The sequence below is a fragment of the Cheilinus undulatus genome, linkage group 20 (genome assembly GCF_018320785.1).
Source record: "Cheilinus undulatus linkage group 20, ASM1832078v1, whole genome shotgun sequence".
NCBI lineage: Eukaryota > Metazoa > Chordata > Actinopteri > Labriformes > Labridae > Cheilinus > Cheilinus undulatus.
In genome coordinates this window covers 5,330,781-5,353,071 of record NC_054884.1, presented here as the reverse complement: position 1 = coordinate 5,353,071, position 22,291 = coordinate 5,330,781, and the positions used below count along the sequence as shown (strand labels likewise).

Here is a 22,291-nt window from a genome sequence, read left to right as displayed (position 1 = left end):
ATTCAGTGGATAGTGTACCCCATGCACAGTGATTCTGCTTTGCCTCCTACAGCTTCTCTTTACATCTGCCTGATCTTGTCAGTATTATTTATCTTTATAATTCATGAATAATACAGTTTACGTTTTGAAATACGCCGCTCAATATTCAGTATCAGGCTACAACAGCTGAGGAGAGTAGTCAGTGCAAAATGCAATCCAAAATTAAAGTTTACAATGACATCAACAGCAGAAAACAATCACTGACAAGGCTCGCATTTGACTTAAGATGTCTCACTTCTCTCATACATTAACAGAGGGACTTTAAACTCATCTTTCTGCCTTTTCTCTCTTTTTCTTCCTCTGTCTGATCAGCTGCTGATACACACAGGTGAAATGAGCATGAGTTCCCTTGTTCGTTGATCATGGACAGTTTGCTACAGATTATCAAAATGGAAAAAAAGCTTTCTGCACATATTGTTGATTGTAAGCTCTGGTTGAAAGCATGTGTAGAATAAATTAAGGAAATGTCACCTGCAAAAAAAGAAATATGCACGACATTGTCTTTTATATATGGACTTTAAAACGTGATTGCACTGCATGTTTTTCATTGCTGCTATCATGCAGCTCGTGCATGTTTTTAGCGTGTAAATTGAGTAAATTACACACTTTGCTTATCATGAGCTAATTGCAGCACCAAACACTGATGTCAGGGGTCATTCATAAATTATCAGAGGTCTCAGTGTGATACTAGACAGTTTGAATAGGGATTTATGGTACTTATTCCTTCTTGTTAAAAATGTTACCTTCCTATTGTATTTCAGTCAGACTGACCGATGGTGAGGGTTTTGCTTTTTGCCCTTAAGCTATCCAACTCTGCCTCATGTTTTCTGTGTGTTAGGAGAGAGTTAGACGGGAGAATCACTTTTCTAAAGTCAGCATACTGTCGGTAGGAAAAATATGTGTTGAAAACACAGATCAGGAAACTGAAAGAGACAAACCTGGCACTGCTTCCTGGCTGATTACGCACAGTTTCAACAAAGGGCAACCACCACACACATGCAGGCACACACAGGCTAATCCTGATACACTGCTGTGGTTCTGGCTCTGCGTCACAGCTGTTTTCCCTAAAGAGCTGTCACAGGACTTCAATCCGCCAGCGTAAAAGTTAACATGGACAAGACTGATGGAGTTTGTGTTTGCATTAATTCAGCTCTGCTCAGGTCTCACTAGAAAAAGGCTGATAACACAGAGAGAATGTCAAACACAATAAACCCTGAACATTGTTCTTGTGGCTAATAAAACATTGTTTTCCTAATCAGGCTTGGATCAAGACGGTAATACTTCCACATGATCGGGCTGAGTTCACCAGGAGACTGTTGTTACATGGCTGGTGGTGATTAACAGATTAATGTTACAAAATAAGAGAGATCCAGCCTCAGCTTAGGACTCGTTCTGTTTTTAGGAGTAGAATTTGTGTTAAAGACCAGCACACAGAAACACAGTTCAGTCAGGAGAGACGTAATACGAGTTTAACAATTGTTTGTTTTAGTTTGGAAATGTTTGGCAAATGTTTGAAATTGTGAAATATCTTTGGTGAAAGGCTCCACTGGGATGTCTTTATGAACTTGAAGGGACAGTGACAGCAGGATAGGAAACCCCCCTATGGAGTCTAGACACTGGTGGTGGTGATGGTAGTAGGACGAGATGAGTAAGAGACCTCTGTGGAGCTGAACCTGGAAAGCAATGTGTTGTAATTGAGGTAGCTGGGGAGGAGGAGGGTTGCAGCGGTCGCACTGAAACAGACTGTGAAGGAAAGAGAACAGATTTTAAAGTATGACAGCTGCAGGATGATTAGTAAAGAGAGGTCATGCCTGAAAGGGATTGGCTTAGATCTTAAGCACCATGGTGATGCCGGTTTCTTGATAATTTGACCTGCTTCTCTGCACACAGGACTTTATCATCTACCTTCTCGCCGGTCAGAACATCGTGTTTGGTCGGCAAAGTGAAACCGAGGATGGGTCAAAGCCGGACATCCTCCTCTTTGCAGCTGACATCCTTCCAAGACACTGTTATTTTCATCGCCATAGCGTTGGCAGTTCCACCGTGCTCGGCCCTTGTCAGGACGCCACCGTCACGAGGAACGGCCAACTGCTGCGAGAAGAGGTGCAGCTCAACCCTGGGGACATCATCGGACTGGGGCAGTGCTACCTTTTTCTCTTCAAGGATCCACTAGTGTCAACAAATAAGGTACCTGAGAGACAGAAATCGATGCAAGGAGAAGAATGCCCTGGTTTTCTACCAGATTATTTGAGTGAAAAGCATGCAAAATAACTCTTCTGTCGTAATTTTGTTTCTCTCTTTTAAATAAAGGAAGTAAACAGTGCTGCTTCTGGACCCGCCATGACCGCTGTCCCCTGGATGCTGGATCAGACACCTGCCACAACAAAAAACAATTCTGTCATCCTCTGTCACACCTGTGTTTCAAATTTCTCCAAGCTCGAGAGCTCGAAAGGCAAACAGACTCTCCACAGAGGTCCTCCCTTTATAAAATCATCTAAAGGCCACGGCCTGACTCTGAACTATGAGACGAAGGACGAGTACTGCATCGTGAAGGAGATAGTGGCTATGGGGAACAGCAGCATCAACGACAGACCGCCACTGACTGCTTCTTTTTTACTGTGCCTGTGTGTGCAGTATTCATCTGCTAATCTTCATACGACTGACCTGCGGAGGCTGCTGCTGCTCATCGCAAGTGGAGTTCAGAGCGCCATATGGGTGAGTTTTGGGGAAAAGATGTAAGGGAGAGAAATTAGAAATTAGAGTAGATTAGAAATATAAGTAGTTAGCTTTCAAAAAAGAAAAGAAAAATATGTTAAAATTAGTTTATATTTTTATTTTCTTCTTATTTATGAAGCCTAAAACATAAGATCATAAGATCAGTCTTACTTTATGTTTTGATAACATTTTTCCCATCATGCCTTGGTATTAAAAGGACGTAGTTCAAAAAGTTCAAGGGCAGAATTGAAATCTCATGGTTACACAGCATCACAGGGTTAAAAAGAGGATGAATGAGGATGGATACCGTCCAAAAATTGAGCTTGAAACTATGGACACTTCACAACCTCGATGAACATAGCAGATATGGTACTCTTAGCATGCTAGCGCGCTAGTTAGCATTAGCATCTGCTAGCTGGCTAAAGTGTTACTAGCAACTGCAGCACATTTTAATCAAGAAAAAGGCATTTATGGCAGTTCATTTTCTTTAAATGCACGTAATGTGAAATCCCGCCACTAGGGGGCTCTCAACAACAATAATTCAATATGACGGGTACAGACAAGTGCTGCCCAGCTCCGCCTGTTTCCTCTGTTTACTTCCTGTTTTAAATTGAGGAGTCTGTTCAGTAAAACTGCGCATCAGAAGGCATATTTACTAATAGAAACTGATGTTTTGTTTTCATTCGTAAATTTCTCATAATGAGGGTCGAATGCATATAAATGTGCACTTCCATGTTCCTGCTGGAAGTGGTCCCTGAATATGCATGTGTTCTGGTATCTCAGGATGCACATGCTCTCTGGCACCACCAGCAGGAATGCAAAACTCCACTCTTGAGTGTTTTTCTCCCTCATTATGAGAAAAGTATAAATGAAAACAATCACTGATGTTCCGTTTTGTAAATACACCTTATGAGATGCCTTTTATTTAACAGAGTCCTAGATTTAAAACATGGCGTTGTATTAAGAAGGAGGCTATGGAGGTGGGCTACAATGAGCAATGCTGGTCTAAACGCACTGGAAATGCAGAGTGGGGTGGGGTTTCCGTGTTACAGAGGTGAGTTTGCCTCCAAAACAGACAACATCCCATTGAAATAACAAAACTTAAGAATTCTCTGTCTTGAAAACTTAAGGAACATTGAGAGGGGTCTGACAGCAGACCGTTTATCTCTGATGGCCACTCCCACATACCATTCATCGGAGACGCTGTTTATCTCGGAATAGAAGCCCCTTAATTTGCTGGTACAATTTATTTCCAGTTTGAGATTATTTTTTCTTATATAGTCTTTATTCATAAACAAATTCTGGCCATTACTTTCATGAAATAACCACAATACAAACATTACAGACTAAGATACGTTTCATAAATAAAAGAGAAAAGGATTAGAGGTCTTATCCAGGGTTAAATTTTATATTGACCTATTTAGACATTGTTACACAAACAGTGGCTCACTTTAGCTTAGTTAGCATCAGCTAGAGCTAACTTCACTAGCTATGTAGTTAACTATTCCACATAAGCCAATGTAGCTAAGTTAGCTTAAGCAATGTGAGCTTTAACAAACACAGCTAAAGCTAACCTAGCTACATAGAGAACATATGTACGTAGCTTATCTGCTTTGTGATAAAAGCTAATATGTCGCTTTTGTAGCTGCCTTGTGAGCTTAGCTTTAGCTAGCTATTGGAGCTATGTATGAGTTCTTTTTCTGTGAGCAGATGGTTTACTTGGCTTTATAAAATATTTGTGATCAGGTTTTGCAGGTCAGGTTTTAAACTTTTAAACTTTTGATACCCTAACCCTTGAAAGCGAGAGCGACAAATTTAAATAAACATCTCGGTTCAAAAAAATAAGAATGTTCTGGCTGTTATTTGATGTTTCAAGCTTTGAAGGGTTAAGTGCTGTGTACCACATACTATGATAAATACTGTAATAACGTATTTTTTTTCCTTTAGTTTTTGATTTTAGTTTTGGTTGCAGTTTCTCATTAAGGAGGCAGTGGTGGATTTTGAGGCTAGACCAGTTAAAACCCTCTGCTGTAGAGGAAAATGGAAAAAGGTGTTTTGCAGCATAAGGTCACAACAAAAGGCAAGCTATCATGCCTTGAATCCTTATTTATTTTGATAACTGTATCCGTCATTTTCATAAAATAACTACAGTAGTCTGCACTGTGCTTCAGCAGTGCTTTAAATAGCCTGGTGACCTACTGTCATATGCACTGTGGCTGTGCAAGGTGTTTCACATGTGTAGATGAAACAGGTGTATTATTATGGCCTATAGAATAGATTTCTGGGAGAATAGTTACCGTCCTGACCATCTGTTAGTGCTGAGAAGCCTTTCATGTTGTTGCGTGAAGACCTTCTCTTCAGTCTTTTCCAGAGCACATTAACTTCAGTAGTAGTTATATTTTATACTGTGAAATGTTCTGTTATGGGCACTGAAAAAAATGTAAAAACTAAAAACAATGTTAACAAGTAGCAAGGGTAAAGGATTTTTGAATATTCATTTAAAGAATTACAGATAATTTTGAGATAAGACAATGTGAACAACTCAAAATCTTCACTGTGTGAGCTGTCATCTACTTTATTTGTATGAAGTATTTCTTTTACTATATCTTATTATGACCGCTATAGTTTAAATGCCTCATATGTTACTATGCAGGATCACACGAAGGACCTGGCTGCGGCTCAGTCTGAATCGTAAGTGTATTTTATTGTTTTTATCATCAGTCAGTAATATTTTTGTCTACAGACTACCCTGCAAGTTTTTTTTTTCTGTATTGTGGTCTCAGCAGTGACAACTCAAACTACAATGACCTCCAGGATCCTGCACTTCATGAGGTGATGTCGGGACTGCGCCCCCTGGTGGTGTGGATGTCAAACAGCCTGGAGCTGCTGCATTTCATCCAGTTTCAGCTGCCTCTTATTCTGGAGTGGAGAATCAGGAAGGAGCAAGGCCTGGAGGATGATGAGGAAAGGGAAGATGACGATATCAAGGAGGCGGAAAACTGGGGTTAGTTGATCCAACATATATGTGAACTGAATGAAGTCTTTATGTAACCCTATTAAAATTTAAACTACAGATTACTTCGATATAGAAAATTAAAAAAAAAAATGTATCCAATATAATTTTTGTGCTTTTGTTGGTTAGATGGTTAGATGTAGTGCTTTGGCTAGCTAGATTAGCTACAAGCATGTACATAATGAAAGGTATAACGATGCTACATGGCTACCAGGAATAAAGTGACTACTATAGTTAGAGTGTATAAGGTGCTAAAGTGTATGGGCCTGATGATAAAGTGCTGGTGTATCACACATGTTAATAAAAGGGCTTTTGGAAATTGCATGTTTATCCTTGGCCTGTTTACTTAAAGAGTTGGTATAATTAAACATAGCCCTGTTGCAAAGACTTTGCAGATACCCTTGACCTGAAATGCATTTGGTTTATCTTTGAGTCAGAGCTGACATATGTGGAAATTTAAAAAAAAAAGAACCTTAAAGTGTTTTTTAAAATATCACATCCACAAGACGGCCGAGGTAATAGACGGACACATGGTGCCTCTTGCCTTGCTTAACATCAGCACTGAGTCATGATTGTAATATATTATTGGTGCATAAATTCACTATTTATTTAAATTTGTCTCTCCCTCTGATTTCCAGCCCTCTTGGAGCTCCGTCTGTCCTGTATTCATTCAGCCAGCGAGGAGACGCTAGCTGTCCTGGAGGAGGTCTTATTGCTTGCCTTCCAGCAGTGTGTGTACTACATCACCAAGGTGAGAGGATGAGAAGGCAAAACATAATATATGATATATATATAATACTAATAAAATATATACTTTATTCTACTTGCTGTACCATATATAATGTATTTTAAAATAAATTTTTAAAATAATTGAGCTATGATGAAGTTTGCCTGCTCAGCCCCTTTGGGTTACCCTCTTCACCTTTTCATGATCTTACTTCAGCTCTTTCTTATATGACCTTAATACGGCATTTGATACTTTTTGATTACTACAATCCATTCACTTTTTTTCCCACCAATACTTTTATTTGAATTTTAGCACCATTAGATACAGCCTTTCATATTTGCATCATATATACAGAGACGTATAAGCACCGCTTTAATCAACAAAACATAGAAAAAATAGCTTCTTGTATGATCATCAAATGGTAATCATCCAACCTAGAGTGTATATTTGCATTAGCATAAGAGGGGTTAATGGAAGTTAGCAAAATCAGGATTTATTGTAAAGTTAAACTTTGATAACCATATTTTAGATTTAAGCAGAGTTATAACCACTCGTATCAAAGAAACAGCAAATTAATTTTATTTATCTATGATGTAGTACAATATAGCCTTTTTATAATATAAAGCCATTTTCTTAAAACAAAATTAAATTATATTTGTGATGTAAACATTATGAATGGGAATGTCGAAGTAAACCATTTTTAAAGTAGCCTCAGACATCATATATAAAGCCGTGATGAACACAAATGTCAGGATACCAGAGAATAACTAGAAGGAACTGAAATAACTTTAAGGGAAAAATTATAAAATAATTGCAAAGTAAAGGCAAAAAGTGGCCAAATTTTAGCAGAAGTCTGTGGTGAAAAGTTATTGGGGGGTGGCAATAATGGGTTGAAGTGGGAAAAAAAACATGGTTAAAAAAGATAAACTTGGGATAAAGCAGGAAAAATGGGTAAAGAAAGGAAAAAGTGGCATAAATCGGTGGTAAAAATGGTGAAAAGCCGTTAAAAAGTGGCATAAATGGGTTAAAATTGGCAAAAAGGGCAATCTAGCTTAGTAAAAAGCGGTTAAAAATGATAAAGAAGGTGGAAAAAGCAGTTGAACAGTGGCAAAAATATATAATAACAGTGGCACAAGGGTCAAAAACAAACTGCTAAAGAAGTGAAAAGAGGTTAAAAATGGCAAAAATGGGTGAAAAACAGTTAAAGAGTGGCAAAAATTGTTCTAACGTGCCAACATGGGGCAAAACTGATCTTCTTACGTAGTAAAAATAGGGTTAAAAAGTGGCATAATGTATGTTAAAAACAGTGAAAGGCAGTTGAAAAGTGGTAAAAATTTATTTAAAGTGGCAAAAAATAGCCAGCTCAAGTAGTGACAAAAGGTTTAAAAGTAGCAAAAATGGGTTAAAGTGGCAAATGTGGACACAAATGTGGCAGAAATGAGCAGAAACAGTGATGAAAACGGGTCAAACAGTGGCACGAATGGATAATTTGAACATCAGAACCCAATTATAGCCTCACACACTTTTCAGCGCCAAAGGGGCGTAACTGCGAGCCAGGACGCTAGCACCGATAATCAAACATGCATTGATATCATCAATAAATCTGGGTTTCTCGGGGGCCCAGTCAATTTTGTGGGCATAAGTGTTAAATAAATTTCAACAAGTTTAGAGACCTACTGTACCTGTTTCTAACTTTGATAATAAAATTATTGCTGTCAAAACAAAAAAAAAACAGCCACAATAATGTGGCGACACAGTTTGGCCTTAGGTTAAACTCACTGGGAAACGATGCAGTAGATCAATTCAGCTGGCTGTCAGTGAGTCTGTAATGGCTGTAACCTATCGTTTGTGGGGTTTTGGTCGAATTAAGGCATTTAAAAACCATATTTTCTAAACACTGAGGGCCTCAGTTAGCTATTCGTGTGTCTGCAAACATCATAGTAGAGACCCAGAGGCAGACCTCACCTTCTAATCAACCAGAATCCACTGACGAAATCAGTCATCGTCGCCTTGAAAAACTGCTGCAGATCCTTCACTGCCTGTAATAGATTTTTTTTATTGCACTATTTATTTTCGAAAAGACTGCTGGCAAACATAACTGATCTGTGCAGCACTACACCAGCAAATCTGCTCTACAAGGTAAAACCACAAGGTTTGTTAAAGAAGTCTGGTGGCTTTAAATCAGGGAAATAGTTAACAGCTGTTTCTGTGTAATGAAAAAGTCTACTTATGTAATGTCACAGAGTTTTTATAACAGTCTGATCTTCTCAGTTGCAAAAACAATAGCTACATAGATGAAAGTTGAGCAGGCAAATATGCACTGAATGATTACCTACAGGCTGTAATAGCTCTTCTAGCAGCTGGATGAATCAGTTCACTGCAGTCATGCCATTTTGGACCCATTTGTCTTTCAGCCCTAAAAAGTCCCATTTTAAAATGGCAGAATTATCCTTTAAGCTTCACTATTTCCCTGTTTTCTTGACTGAGTGAGCAGACAGGCTGGGCTTGTTTAGCAGCTCCCTGGTTCTCTCTCTGAGATGATTATGATGTATAGTTGGTGAAATGAAAATAATCAGAGACAGGCTCAGAAGAAAGAGCCCAGTTAGCCCCTCTGACAGCTTTCTAATAGAGCAACCAGCCACGCCGGGAGACCACACTGAGGGCATTATGACACCAGACACCACGGGTCTGTGTGTGAATAAGTGGCTGTCGGGGGAAGGAGGAGCTCCTGACTAAGCTTTAGATTGCAACCTATCATTTTTCAGTGTAAGATCTGTTTTACTTGAACAAAATCTGGGACCATATAATGTAAGTCAGGGGGAACATGCTTTTCAGCTAGCAAGATGTGGCAAGATATCCCCGCGTCACTGTCCCCAATTTCTAGCATATTTACTGTAAAATCACCATTAATGATAACAAATGCTATTAGAGGGGTCACCCCTTCTCTTTAAAATCAACAAAGACTGCTGGATTCTTCATTTTCCCTCAGTTATTCAGTGCATTTAGGCTAAAGTTAAAAAACCTGAAACCCTCCAACCTAGATTTTCTTTTAAAAGTCATCATTTTCACTTCTTCTCAATAGGCTGCTTTACTCAAGAATATTAATAACAGGGGACAGCTAAACTGTACTTTAAAACAGGACGTTTTATTAAAAAGTATATTTCCACAATTTAAAATGTCATAGGTGATTATAGACCCGTCTAAGAGGTGCTGGAGCACCCATAAATTTCATCGTATCACCTCCAAAAACAATCACAAGGCATTACCCAACCAGATGTTGAAAATTTGAGAGGTATTATGACAATATCTGGTATCTTGGTGGGAATGCACGTCCCCTGGGCCAAAACAAAGATGCAGGTATTTGGTGATGCTGCCACTGAATCTGTGTCTGTGCAGCATAATCCATCTATCTGCTGACTGTGAGGCTGAGATTAACTGCAGACTTTGACTCACCGATGGCTCGATGGGTGCTGAGCAAGACAGTGTGGCGTTGGGAACAAAAGTCAGAGTCTTTCTGTCCTTGGTCCTCATGATCTTACTATACTCTTGTGAGGCCTGGATGTTGACTGATGGTCAGAGGAGCTGACTGGACTCCTCTGTGACAACTTCTCTTTAGCGCATTTTTCGGTGTCATTGGCAAGACTGTGTGTCTGATACTGACGTGCTCAGGACAGCAAGGATGGGAAGGGTCAACTGCATGATACGGGAACAGTAGCTGTCTTTTACAGGCACCTGGCATGCTTTCCCAGGCATGATCCAGCCCACGGCATAGTGGGTGCCCAGGACCCACTGTGGCCTGATCTAGGCAGATTTACACATGTGCCAGATTCCTTTCATTTCTTGATGGATTTGACTGAACTATGGGGGAAGTTTAGTGCCTTGGAAATGTTTTTGTATCCATCCCCTGACTTATACTTTTCAATAACATTCTCTCTGAGTTGCTTTAAGTGTTCTTTAGTCTTCATGGTGTAATGGTAGCCATGATTACTGATTAGCTAGTGACTGGAGCTGCAAGACACAGGTCTCTTTATACTACAATCACTTGAGATACATTCACTGCACTCAGATGATCTGTTGTCTGTTGTCTGGACCTCTGTTTACATTATGTATTTTTATTTAATTGGCATTACTTTGTAGAAATCTATTTTCACTTTGACATTAAAGAGCTTTTTTTCTCTTCATAAAAGCCAAATTATTTTGACCGTGATTGATTTATAAAATCAATAAAGGGGTAAAACATCCTTCCACCTTTATAGCTAAGCCACTTTGAGGGAAAAAGTATTAAATAAATGCAAAACAAAAGTGAAAAGTGGCAAAAATTAGCTAAAGTAAGTGGGGAGAAGTTATTAAAGTGACATAAATGGGTTAAAGTAGGGAAAAAAATAGGATAAAAGAGCTAAAACAAATGTGATAAAGCAGCAAATATGGGTAAAGAAAGGCAAAAGTGGCATAAATGGGTGTTAAAAATGGTGAAAAGCTGTTAAAAAGTGGCAAAAATTGGTTAAAACTGGCAAAATGCGAAGCTAACTTTGTGAAAAGAGGTTAAAAATGGCAAAATAAGTGATAAAAATGGTGAAAAATGGTTGAAAATTGACAAAAATAGATCAAAAGAGGTTGAAAAGTGCAGAAAGTAGCTTTGAAATGGTAAAACATTGGTTAAGAAAGGGCAAAAATGGTAAACTAACCTTATGAAAAGAGGTTAAAAAGTGGCATTATATTTGTAAAAATTGTGAAAATGGAATAAAAAGGGCAAAAATGAGTGGAAAGCAGTTAAAAAGTTTATATTTCTAGCTGTTAACTTAGTGAAGGACTAAAACTGGTTGAAAACATGTTAAAGAAAGAGTGAATACACCTCTATTCCTGCCTTACCCCCTAATAAGAAGAACACGCTTCGGTCTAAGAGGGTCAGAGGTTTGTTGTCACCACAGGGTGTCTGGGTAATGAAGTCTCCCTGGCTATTTAGTATAATATTTTATCTTTGTCTCTGTTTTACAGAGTTCCTCCCCTGTTGTATTCTCACAGATCACTCCATGGAAAAAGAGAAAATTGTATTTTATTGTAGCCACAGATTTTTACTGAAGCACCACACCCATTACGTGGAAGCGTGCCGGGAAAGTTTCAGACACATTTCCATTGGAGCTGTGTGGGTGTGGGTAAAAAAGACCATCCAAAGAACACTAATGAGGAGATTGGCCTATTTTTGTTCATACAATCTTACATTTCCTCCTCAGACAGTGGCTCAAGACATGATAGCAGTGCTGCAGATCCACTCTGATTCTCTGCTGCACAGCCCCGCCAATGACCTGGATGCTCCAAACCACCAAGGCCGAAAAGTAAAAGGAAGCAATGTCTAATTCAGAGCCACATCACAGATCCCATTAGTACAGCTCTGGTCTGTCAACAGCGGCCAAGATGAGCTCTCACATGTCCTGCCAGTTGGATTTCAGCTGGACTTTGTCCCTGATGTATCAGGTTTAAGGCAACTTCTCTCTGAGTTTCCCTACAGGAAGGATGTCACTGATATGACTTTGCATGTCCAAAGAGGAAACTTTAGGTATTCCTATACAGATGCTGTCCTGCAAGCTTTAGACAGCACATTCTTTACTCAGTTCAGAAGGATGTGGTTATCTAACTACCTGCCCCAGAAAGACCTCATTTCTCTATAGGCAACAGCCTGATGAAGCAAACGACTTCCAGATGTGGTTTGTCAGTAAATCCATAAATAATCCCAAATTAAAAACAGTATGCTCGCAGTGCTTTTACTTCGAAAAGCTAATAAATTGTCATGTTTATTGTAGACCAAATTCCCCTGGTATGAGTTCACAGATTTTCTCAGAGGAAGACTTTGGTTTGTACTAACCTCTGTACAGCAGAAGTATTAAGTGAAGATTTGGTTAGAATTTCATAGGGTTAGAAAAGAATAAGAAAGTTTTTAGAGTTTACTCCTGCACCTCTCTGTGCTAAAGTATGGTGGCCAGCAAGGCCAAACAATCAGTGATGGCTGAAATGCCTTAGATTTAGTGAAAAGTGGGATCTTTCAATGGGGAAAGTGTTATAGTTTGATTCAGGGAGAAATGATGAAGTGTAGCCGAGAGATTCCCAAAGATGAACCCGGATTCTGACTGCCGGGATGGTGAAGGCACTCTGGGCCAGGTCTTGCCTGTGGGGGATTAATTAGATAGTAGGGCTGCTCAGTTATTGCTGAAAACATCAGGTCAGGTCAGGTCAGTTATGCGGGCATATGCCGATTCGGCGCTTTGCAGCACCAACCTTGGTCCTGTACTTATCCAGCCTCCTGATGGTCATCTACCAGGTCTGCTTCAGGCCCATGCCCCATCTCTCAAGGTATCCTCCCAGCTGCCCCCCTCCAGAAGCATGCAGTCACCCTCGGTGTCTGTACCAGCCCACCAGGTCCTGGGCACCCAGTATATGGTGAGCTTGATCAGGCCCAGGGAAGCACGTCAGGTACCCAAAAAGGGTGGCCACCATTCTCGTTACAAACCAAGGACTAAACTAAAAAAAAGCCTGCTCTCACATTTATAGTAGTTAACTGTTTGACAGAGCACCCCCTGTAGACCTGTAGGACTATGGATTTGTAGTGATCCTTTTGTGTAGTAGCCCCTGAGTTTGCATGTTATTACCTCCGCCAAGGAGGATTCTGTACTATTGGGAGATAGGGCTAATGGCGGAGGTCTGCGCTGTTACCACTTTACACCAGGAGATGGCAGATTGAAGTTACATGAGTAACTTCAATCCCAGCAGCAGTTTTTGGGTGTGTTTCTATTCAAAGTTTTGGAGTTTATAGAGTTTGAAAGACGCACGCCCGGTTGAGGAGACAAGTCGGAGCGTAACAGAGAGAAAGACAGCAAATTGTAGCGAGAATACTCACAATGCTGGGAGGAATAGAGGAATATTCACCCTCTGACATGACTTCCAGTCGTCCGGTGAGACCATGGGTGCATCTGTTGGTGCCCATAGTGAAGCCAGTGCTTTGCCTCAGCATGTTTCCACCCCACCAGAGAGGGAGTAATCGGTGAATATCGTGGTGGGGGGCACATGAGGATGCATCCAGGAATTTCTTAAAGGATTCTTCACTATTGGGAGATAGGGCTAATGGTGGAGGTCTGCGCTCCCCGAGTACTTTTCTAGTTTGGGTTTTGTTAAAGAATTTTGCAACACATTTGTTCAATGAAGAATGTGTTTGCTCTATTTTGCAGCATCCACTTAGTTTTCTTGACTTTGCAGAAAAAACTGTATTAAAACCCTTAATGACCTGCCATACAACAAGTCCATCAAAGCATATCTTTACATTTCTACATGCTGTAGTGCCATTTTTGGAGTATTTAAATTAGCTATACATCAGTACAACCCTTAGAACTCAAATTTTAAGAGTATGGATGTGATATCTCTATAGCAACAAATTAAATTGCTCAGAAGTGCAAAAGTTTAAAAAACACAGGAAAAATGAAGTGTTTTTTACACATTTTCCTAAATACACAGATGTGATAGCTGTATCCGTCAAAATTACGACTGTAAAAAACGTTGCACAAGATCATTTCAACCCGAAAAAAATGATTTTGAGTATGTTCATGACTTCATTTTTTAAATACACTCATCTTTATGAACAATGGAAAAAAAATGAAATGAAATCTTTCAAAAAGACAGCATCTTTTTAAAAAGTAAACTATATACAGAAGTGCAGTCAAATCTCTAAGTGTGCCAGATACTTTTGAGCATATATGTGTTTGCAATAATAAGTGCAACTCGTGACCTGCAAGAAAACAACACATTTATAGCTCGGATTATATTATATTATATTGTTTATGATGTGTGTGCTTTATACTACATTTCTGCAAAAGAAGGAAGGATATTTCTAAAAGGAAACAGTACTCGTGGTCACACTGAATGTGTGATATGTTAGTGCTACTCCTCTGGTTTTATATGCAAAAGAATTATTGTTCTATCTCATTTTAACCCGTAATTAAAAATAGATATGCAAATGGGAGCGCCGGTGATCCTGCAGGTTTTAAAGGGTTAAGGGAAAACACATTCTGCAAAAGTGCTCAAAGCATTTCAACTCAAAGTTGACTGGAAACTCAAATTTATACATATTAAAGAAGGCTTTCCCTTTTTCTTTCCTATGACACAAAAATGTGCCCACACAAAAGGACAAATGAGTTGAGTCTGAAGTAGATCAGGTACTCCTGTGCTCTGTGAAGTATAATGACTGGTTTTGTAAATGAAGTCCAGTTGGCTTTAAAGAAAGTAGAAAGAAAGAAAGCAGCTGTTAGCGGTTAAAAAAGAGTATCTCACCACAATCTGAATGATCTATCTCTGTGGGGTTCTGCTCCATAATAATGTCAGAAAGTATCTCAAACTATCGGAGCCTGTCAGTGGCAGAACTGAGCGCGCTCAGTGGGTGAGCTTTGACTGAGAGAGGGGCGCCCGCCACATGGAGGAGAAAAAAGAGGACAGGGCTAAAGGGCCCATGCCTGACCCAGAAAATAATTACACTCATTAATATTCTTTTAAGTAATTTTTTTATTATTATTATTATTATTATGGGGCCCAAAAACAAAATTATTTTATTTGCAGTCATCAGAGTTGGTTTAGTTGACTAAACAATTACCTGGAGAAATTTGTTGGCATCAATCACTGAGTCTCTAAATAATCTAACACTAGAACACAGGTTTAAACTCAGGCTTTCAGTTTTTTTTCTTTTTTTTTTGAAGATTTATTTTTGGGCTTTTTGGGCCTTTATTCGATAGGAGGAGGACAGTGGATAGAGCTGGAAATAGGAGAGAGTGGGGAGAGACATGCAGAAAAAGGGCCACAGGTCAGATTTGAACCCTGGCCGCCCGCCTACATGGGTGGGTAGCGCTCTAGACTGCTAGGCCATCTGCGCGCCCAGGCTGTTGGTTTTAAGGCATTAATCACAATGCCATTAAGGTCCTAAATTAATGCATTCATTTTTTTTTGTTTTTGTTTTTTTGGTCTACTTTTATTGCAGTAAATACATGACTTTTGTCCTCTTGGGTGCACCGTAGTTTAGCTGCTGTAGCGGGACACTCACATTAGCATCCTACATGGGTGGAAAACAAGAATAACACTGCACCTTTGAATATCAAATGTAGTCTGCACTTTGTGATGACATTTTAATTTCTACCATTCACTTTGGTGATTTTATTTCTACTTTTATCCGTAGCAAGTTCTTTTTTGTTATGGTTTTGCTAATGTTATAAATTTCAATCTACCAGAAGTTCCTTCATTTCCTCTAATAGTAAATAAATCTCAGGACAGCACAAATTAAAAAGAAATTAATAGTAATTGAGAAAAAAAAAATTCTGTTTTTGCATAGAAAGCAAAAGTAAAGTGTAAATGTAAATTTAGTTGCATTAACTGGGGATCTTTGGATGTCAGTGAGTCATTTTGTACATGCACTCCTGCATATTTGCAGATAGACTGTTTCATACACCCATTGCATGGATATACTTCACGTTTATCTGGGGAACCTATGATAGAAATTTGGGAAGGGCAGGACGTTTCTAAAAATCTTGGAATTGGACATTCTGTCCGTCACATTCATGACAGGCCAATCAGAGGACAAAACAAAAGGAGGTAGTACATTTGCTCCAGTGCTAATCAAGCTATACAGGCTAGTGCTACCATAGTGTTTGAACGGCAAAGCATGTCTGTGGCTAAAATTCATGTGCTAAGAAAAGCTTTCAGTGTGCTCTTTGCTCTTGTTTTAATGAAGAAATTTGGTCCAGGTCTGATTAAAGTGCCGCTGTAGCTACATCGCTACCATGGCCATCGTATACATGTGCTTACAGTAAAACTAAACTCCACCCCTAACAATGCTGCAGCAGGTTGGGAGAAGAGCGAAAACATATTCTCCATCATGAAAAGCTTTTACTGTGGCTCTTTGCTCTTTATTTCATAAATAATTGTGATCCAGTTGTGACAAAACTGCCGCTGTAGCTACATGCAAGCGGATCGCTCCACCAGCAGCCAATTAATACTGATCATCAATTAACAGTGTACTGATGAAAACGTGTTTTAAATGCAAAATAGCTAAACTTTATAAATGTAGTTAAAATGTGATTAATTGTGTTAAACTATCAAAATTCAAAGATGACTCATGTTTAGTGATTGTGTTATTTGACAGCTTTTTAAAAAAAACTATCAAAACAGATAAAGCACCCTGTTACTCACCTGGTCAAAGGCATTCCCCTGAAGGTGGTTCTGTATGCAGCAGCCTGGTTTTAATTTAAGCCCTGGGCCCCTTGCTGCATGTCACCCACCCTCTCTCCTTCTAAATGTACCTGTCTCTTTAAATATGTTGAGTCCTCAATAAAAGAAAAACTGAGCTAACAAATACTTACATCTCCAGATGCTACAGGACTTCTATTCACAGCGTGGCTCTGAGTGATTTATGATACACATCTTATTTAGAGGCTGCAGATCTTTAGTTCAGCAGTAGAGGTTTAGTCTTTCTTTGTTTGGCAGTGGAGGTCAGAAAGTTCAAAAACCTTCTGGATGAGGCAAAGCTGTCAGATTTGGGGATTTTGGTCCCTTTTCTTTCTTTATTGCGCTAATTAAGATGATTTAAGAGCCTGTTTTCCCAACGTTGCTCAACAAAATGATTGTATATGTTTTTGTGGTGAAGTAATCAGGTATGAGAATGGGTGTCAGCTGATTTGTTTTACATTTATCCAGAAAACAGCGAGATCCATGAATGAGAGAGGAGGTGAAGCCATTCTCCTGTTTGGTGAATTTAGGTTGGACATTCACCAAACTGCTAGATTTACTACAACATTGTCAGATTTAGATCACGTCTTGTGTTTTTCTTGGTCTTACCAGTGAATCCAGGCGTGCCGTGTCATCCATCATGGCTGCCACTTCACAGCAGGCTCTAATCCACATCTTTCCTGGACCGACACAACAGAATCTGTGTGGAATGTGGATGTCAAGCTGAGGAGTAACCTGGCTAAGGCCCGACAGTTTAACCCAGTATCCATCCTTCCCTTTCACTAGTTGACAAGGTGATTTATGTGCTTAGCAGTGTGGCCGGTCTGACCCAGAATCCTACTTCTACAGGGGAAATTTGAATGTTTTAAAGCATGATTTAGGTTCTGAACCAGGATAAGATTGATATGGTGTTCTTTCCACACCAGTTCAGTTTAGCCTTATTGTGCCATTATTGCTTAAACTCTGCAGAAAGCTCTTTACCCCAGGAGACCACCAGACCACTTTTCCCAAACCGACAAGCACTTGAGCATTAAAGTGAATCCAACAGTAACAGTTTAAAAACATTAACTTCAAGCTTGTGTAAGCCAAAAAACCTAAACTGCTTTGTTAGGGATAAACCTGTAAAAAGGGGTTAGATTTTTCTGCAACTATGAAGTTATTTACAAAATGTAAATATAACATGTTATACACCAGCAGAAAGCGCTGATTCTCAGGATTCTGATCATGCTAACCATATCAGGATGAAACTGCCACAGCAGCCACAATGAATGCATTTATCAGACAACAAACAAACAATGATGAAAGTGACATGACTCACCATTAGAACCCCTCCTGATCATAATATCCCATCTAGAACAGTCCTACTGCATCAGAAACAATCTAAATTCAGTCAAACATGTAGTCCAGAAACAGAATTATTCCCATAAAGAACCATGGACTGGTGTTAGAATTTTAAATTTGCCATCCACTTCATTATCTGTGATAATTTCTCTTTTTTTCCAGGCTTTAAGTAGAAATGCTGGATAGAAAAATGTCTGCCAACCTTGATTCTTTTTTAAAGTCTCCAGTTTAAAAGTCCTGGTCTTTTCCTCATAAAAACAGGTGTAAAATACTCATTTTCTGTTTGATTGTTATCAAATTTAAACCTGAACTTGCTATGGCTTCATGCTTTGGTCCAGTAAAGTTTTCCAGCAAATACCTCCCAGCTACAGTCATCTACAGGCCTCTGTTTCACAATACAAATTCAGACAAGAAAAAAGAAAAAACATTTTTTTGCTGCATTAGTCAACAGCAGTAGCACTTTTAGTGAGTCTGACAGAGTGGGAAGAAAATTCAGAGTACTCCAAATCATTCAAACACAGCATTCAGTTTAATTTGGTGTAGCTGGGAAGGAGTTTTTGACTCATTTCACCCACATTCTAAAATTCTAAGTGGTTAAAATTAAAGGGGTATTTCTAGAATTTTTTAACTTGGGCCGTATGAAGTCCCTAGCAGTGGTAGTGGCATTAGCCTGCAGTGATTTCAGTGAGCATCGCTCCTTGTAGAAGTACCAAACAGGAAGTTAGGCAGTACAGTGTAACAGATGAGTACAGTTTCTCTGCAGCAACATACGCACGATTTAAAACTTTTGAAGCATTTTATTTTTTACCCAGAAAGCCTCTGTGTTTTTGTCACTATTTTGCAATCAAGGCTTTTTGCTTTGCAAAATTGAAATGCAAAAATAGTGACAAAAACAGAGAGGCTGTATTCGAAATCACTCACTTTTCACTATACAGTGCAATATATAGTGGGTAGCTATGTTATAGTGGTGTTGAAAGTCTAAGTGAGCATTGTTCACTATATAGTGCACTCATTCTATCCCAAAATGTATTGTGAAAAGTAGTGAAGAACTGATGGTCACTATCCCATCAACATCTACCATCATGCATCGCGGTTGCTGCTCTCAAACATGACGGTCGTACAAAAGGAGCACAGGAACACATACAGTGCTTAACAAATGTATTAGACCACCCTAACCCTAACCAGAGTAAGGTTTATGCCACAGCTGCCCTAAATTAACAGCATTAGTAATTACCAAAATCATTTTTGATGTTTCTGCAATGGTTAATACACCAATACATAGAAGCTCCTTAACCCAAATGATATTTTCAATGCTAAAATATAATTATTATTGTTATCCATGAATTTCAAATTTACTGATTTACATAAGAGCTGAAAAAATAGTAAAGCACATTAATATTTCTGATTAATATGTCAAATTATAGTTATTTCTTGCATTCCTGAAGAGAAAAATTAGTTTCAGTGGTTGAATGTTATGCTTGATTAATTTCTGACTTCTCAGAGAAGCCCAGTGAGCCGGCTCAAATTTGGGTGAATTCAGTTTGAAATCCCTCATTCCTGTTCAAAATGGTAAAACGTGGAGAGCTGACTGAAAATGAAAGAGTCCGCATTAAAGCACTTCATGATGCTGGATGGTCTTTGAGGCGAATATGACAGGTGGTCTAATAAATTTCTTAAGCACTGTAAAAAAAAAATTAGGCTTTTTCGTTTGGTTTGGTAAAATCATTTTTGGGTATTTTCGTTGAGTCCACTCTATGCTGCTCACTGTAGAGTGGATAGGGAGTTGGGAATGAGTGTGTGGTTTCAGACACAACCAGAGGCTTTCGAACTGACATGCCAGATGGATGTGTTTCACACATCCATCTGGTAAAGTTTCAATAGGAAACATTTGAGAAAAGGCAGAGGATTTAAAAAAATCTCGTAGTGTGATTGGGTGACCGTTTTGTCTGTCACATCTCTACGGGCCAGTCAGAGCGACAAAACACGTGACGTAGCCACTGAGGAACAATGCTAAACATGGCGACTATAGACATGTGAGTACACGACTTTTGTCGTTTTTGAAAAGAGAACAACTCACTGCTGTCTTTGTTCTTCTTTTATTGAAGAAATGTTGTCAGGTTCTGATAAAACTGGCGCTTTAGCAGCATCCACATTAATCTCTTCCTCCATAACGGCACCAGCTCTTGCTGCTGCTTGTTTACGTCATGACTCTGCTGCGCCTGAAAGTACTGCCCCTCGTAGCTGATTGGTCCTTTCACTTTCTAACCGGGCCCAAACGGTTCAGATGGGAGCTTTGCAAGATGGATTGGCCAGTGAAAAACAAGGAAACAGGCATTTCCATCTGCTTTGCAAGGTTAGAGTCTTTCCGGTTAAACATAAAATGCTTAAAAGTTTCCAATAGTACAAATGTTTGAGCCAATGTTGTTTTGTGGCCCATTGTTGCCAAAAACTTGCTATATTCCCTGAAGAAACTATACCCATCTGTTACGCTGTATAGCCTTGCTTCCTGGCTGATACGACCAGCAAGTTCATCTAAAAGGAGCAATGCCACTACTACAGCAATGCCCCACACACACTTTCATGCCCGGGGGGCACAGCAAGGCAAGGCTAAGAAAAACAGCTGATGACTTCAGCTCTGCAGAACAAGAGCAGGTCATTGATGTCACCCCAGATTCAACAATGCAGTCACAGTTCAAGTCAAAGATGTTGTCTGCATTTTGCATTAGAGTGGAAAAGTACCCCCTGCTAGGTACCAGAGCCCTGGCCACACCCCTCCCTTTTGCAACATCCCACCAGTGTTAAATGGGTTTCTCTGTTGTTTGCTCTGTCAAGACAGAATTAAATCAAATCTAGACAATGAAAAAGAACTGAGAGTGGCAGTAACACAACTGCACCCAGGACCTGAGTTGAACTGTGGCACAAAAGAAGTCACAGTAGTCACTGAAATTATTGCAGCACTGGAATAATGTCTAAGCCTTAAAAAATGTTCAGTAGGTTTTTATTTTAAGGGAATTTCATCTTTAGAGAGTAAGATTTTTAAACTGTGTTTCAGGCGATGGTTGTTCGTTTTTCTACAAAGTTTTAAGTTTCTATGTTGTATGTAAATTTAAAAAAAGATAAAAAGGAATTCTTTAGCAAAAATCACATGACTGACATTGTGTTAAGCCAGGCATACACTGAGCAATTTCAAGCCAACCATATGACAGTAATAGCAGAATGTCAACTCATACAGTGCGTCTGAATTGCTTACGACACACGACCATCGCGTACGATTTATGTGCTCACACTATATGGTCCAATGGTCGTGCCCGATCTGAGTGCTCACACTGTACGAGTGAAGTTGGGACAGACTGTGATCCAACTTTAAAGTGAGTCGTGTGACTCAAAATTTGTGGCTGGATTGGATGAAAATCACACAGTGAATGTCTGCTTTATACGTACATTTATGTGTTTTAACATGTTGACTTGTAGGGTGAAGGGAAGGGGGGGCTTGAAGATATTTTCATCTGCCAAAGGGGGGGCCCAGCAGAAAAAAAATTGGGAACCACCGCTGAAGCACACATTAAAGAGGCTGTTTTGTATGGATATGAATATAGTGTGCCCAGAAATTTTGGCCTGATCTCAGGTGTGCCTTGGGCAAAAAAAGAAGTTCAGGAACCCCTGGGTTACAGTATGTTCGTGTCAACGCTAACATCCCAAGTACATCGGTCAACTCTTTGCCTTAAAGAGAGCAGGTAGCTAGCATTTGTCAAGCTGATAAGGCAGAGGGGACTTCAGCCCCTCACAGAAATGTGAAAAGTATGGATAAAATGATGGCTGAGTACAGACAGAAGGCTCCGTTTGTGTCCTTATGTGCTCTGAGTATCAACAAAAAACTCTGAGACTTATGTAGTGATTTTTCCACACTGATGCTGAAAGCAAGGCTGCCTCTTTTTTGCTCTCTCAGTCTTCTCCTTCCTCTCTGCCACTCATTGGCTGGTAAGGCAATGACTCCTGCCTACTGTGACGTCACATGCATGCCCAAAATAACAACTAAGCTGACAAAATGTCTATTATTTACTTGATCACCTCCATTATACCTCCCACTCTAAGTGGCAGAGAGTCTTTCTAAAGTCATAGAGTGGCATGAGTCCTGCTGTTGTCAGAGAAAATCCAAATTTAAATCCAAATAGAAGGGTAACATTATCCTAAATCTTTGTTTATTT

General features: G+C 39.4%; 1 protein-coding gene across 2 annotated transcripts in view; it reads left to right on the top strand.

Moving 5' to 3' along the window:
* LOC121527948 (ras-associating and dilute domain-containing protein-like) overlaps window positions 1–22,291 on the top strand; it is a 50,937-nt gene that overhangs the window by 16,773 nt on the left and 11,873 nt on the right. Inside the window, exons 6-10 of one of the 2 annotated variants that reach the window (XM_041814998.1) lie at window positions 1,930–2,226; window positions 2,350–2,754; window positions 5,408–5,445; window positions 5,541–5,758; window positions 6,406–6,518. In XM_041814998.1, coding sequence (XP_041670932.1) covers window positions 1,930–2,226; window positions 2,350–2,754; window positions 5,408–5,445; window positions 5,541–5,758; window positions 6,406–6,518 — 1,071 coding nt within the window. Of the gene's footprint in view, window positions 1–1,929; window positions 2,227–2,349; window positions 2,755–5,407; window positions 5,446–5,537; window positions 5,759–6,405; window positions 6,519–22,291 lie in introns of both variants that reach the window. The other variant, XM_041815000.1, reaches the window with a different exon arrangement.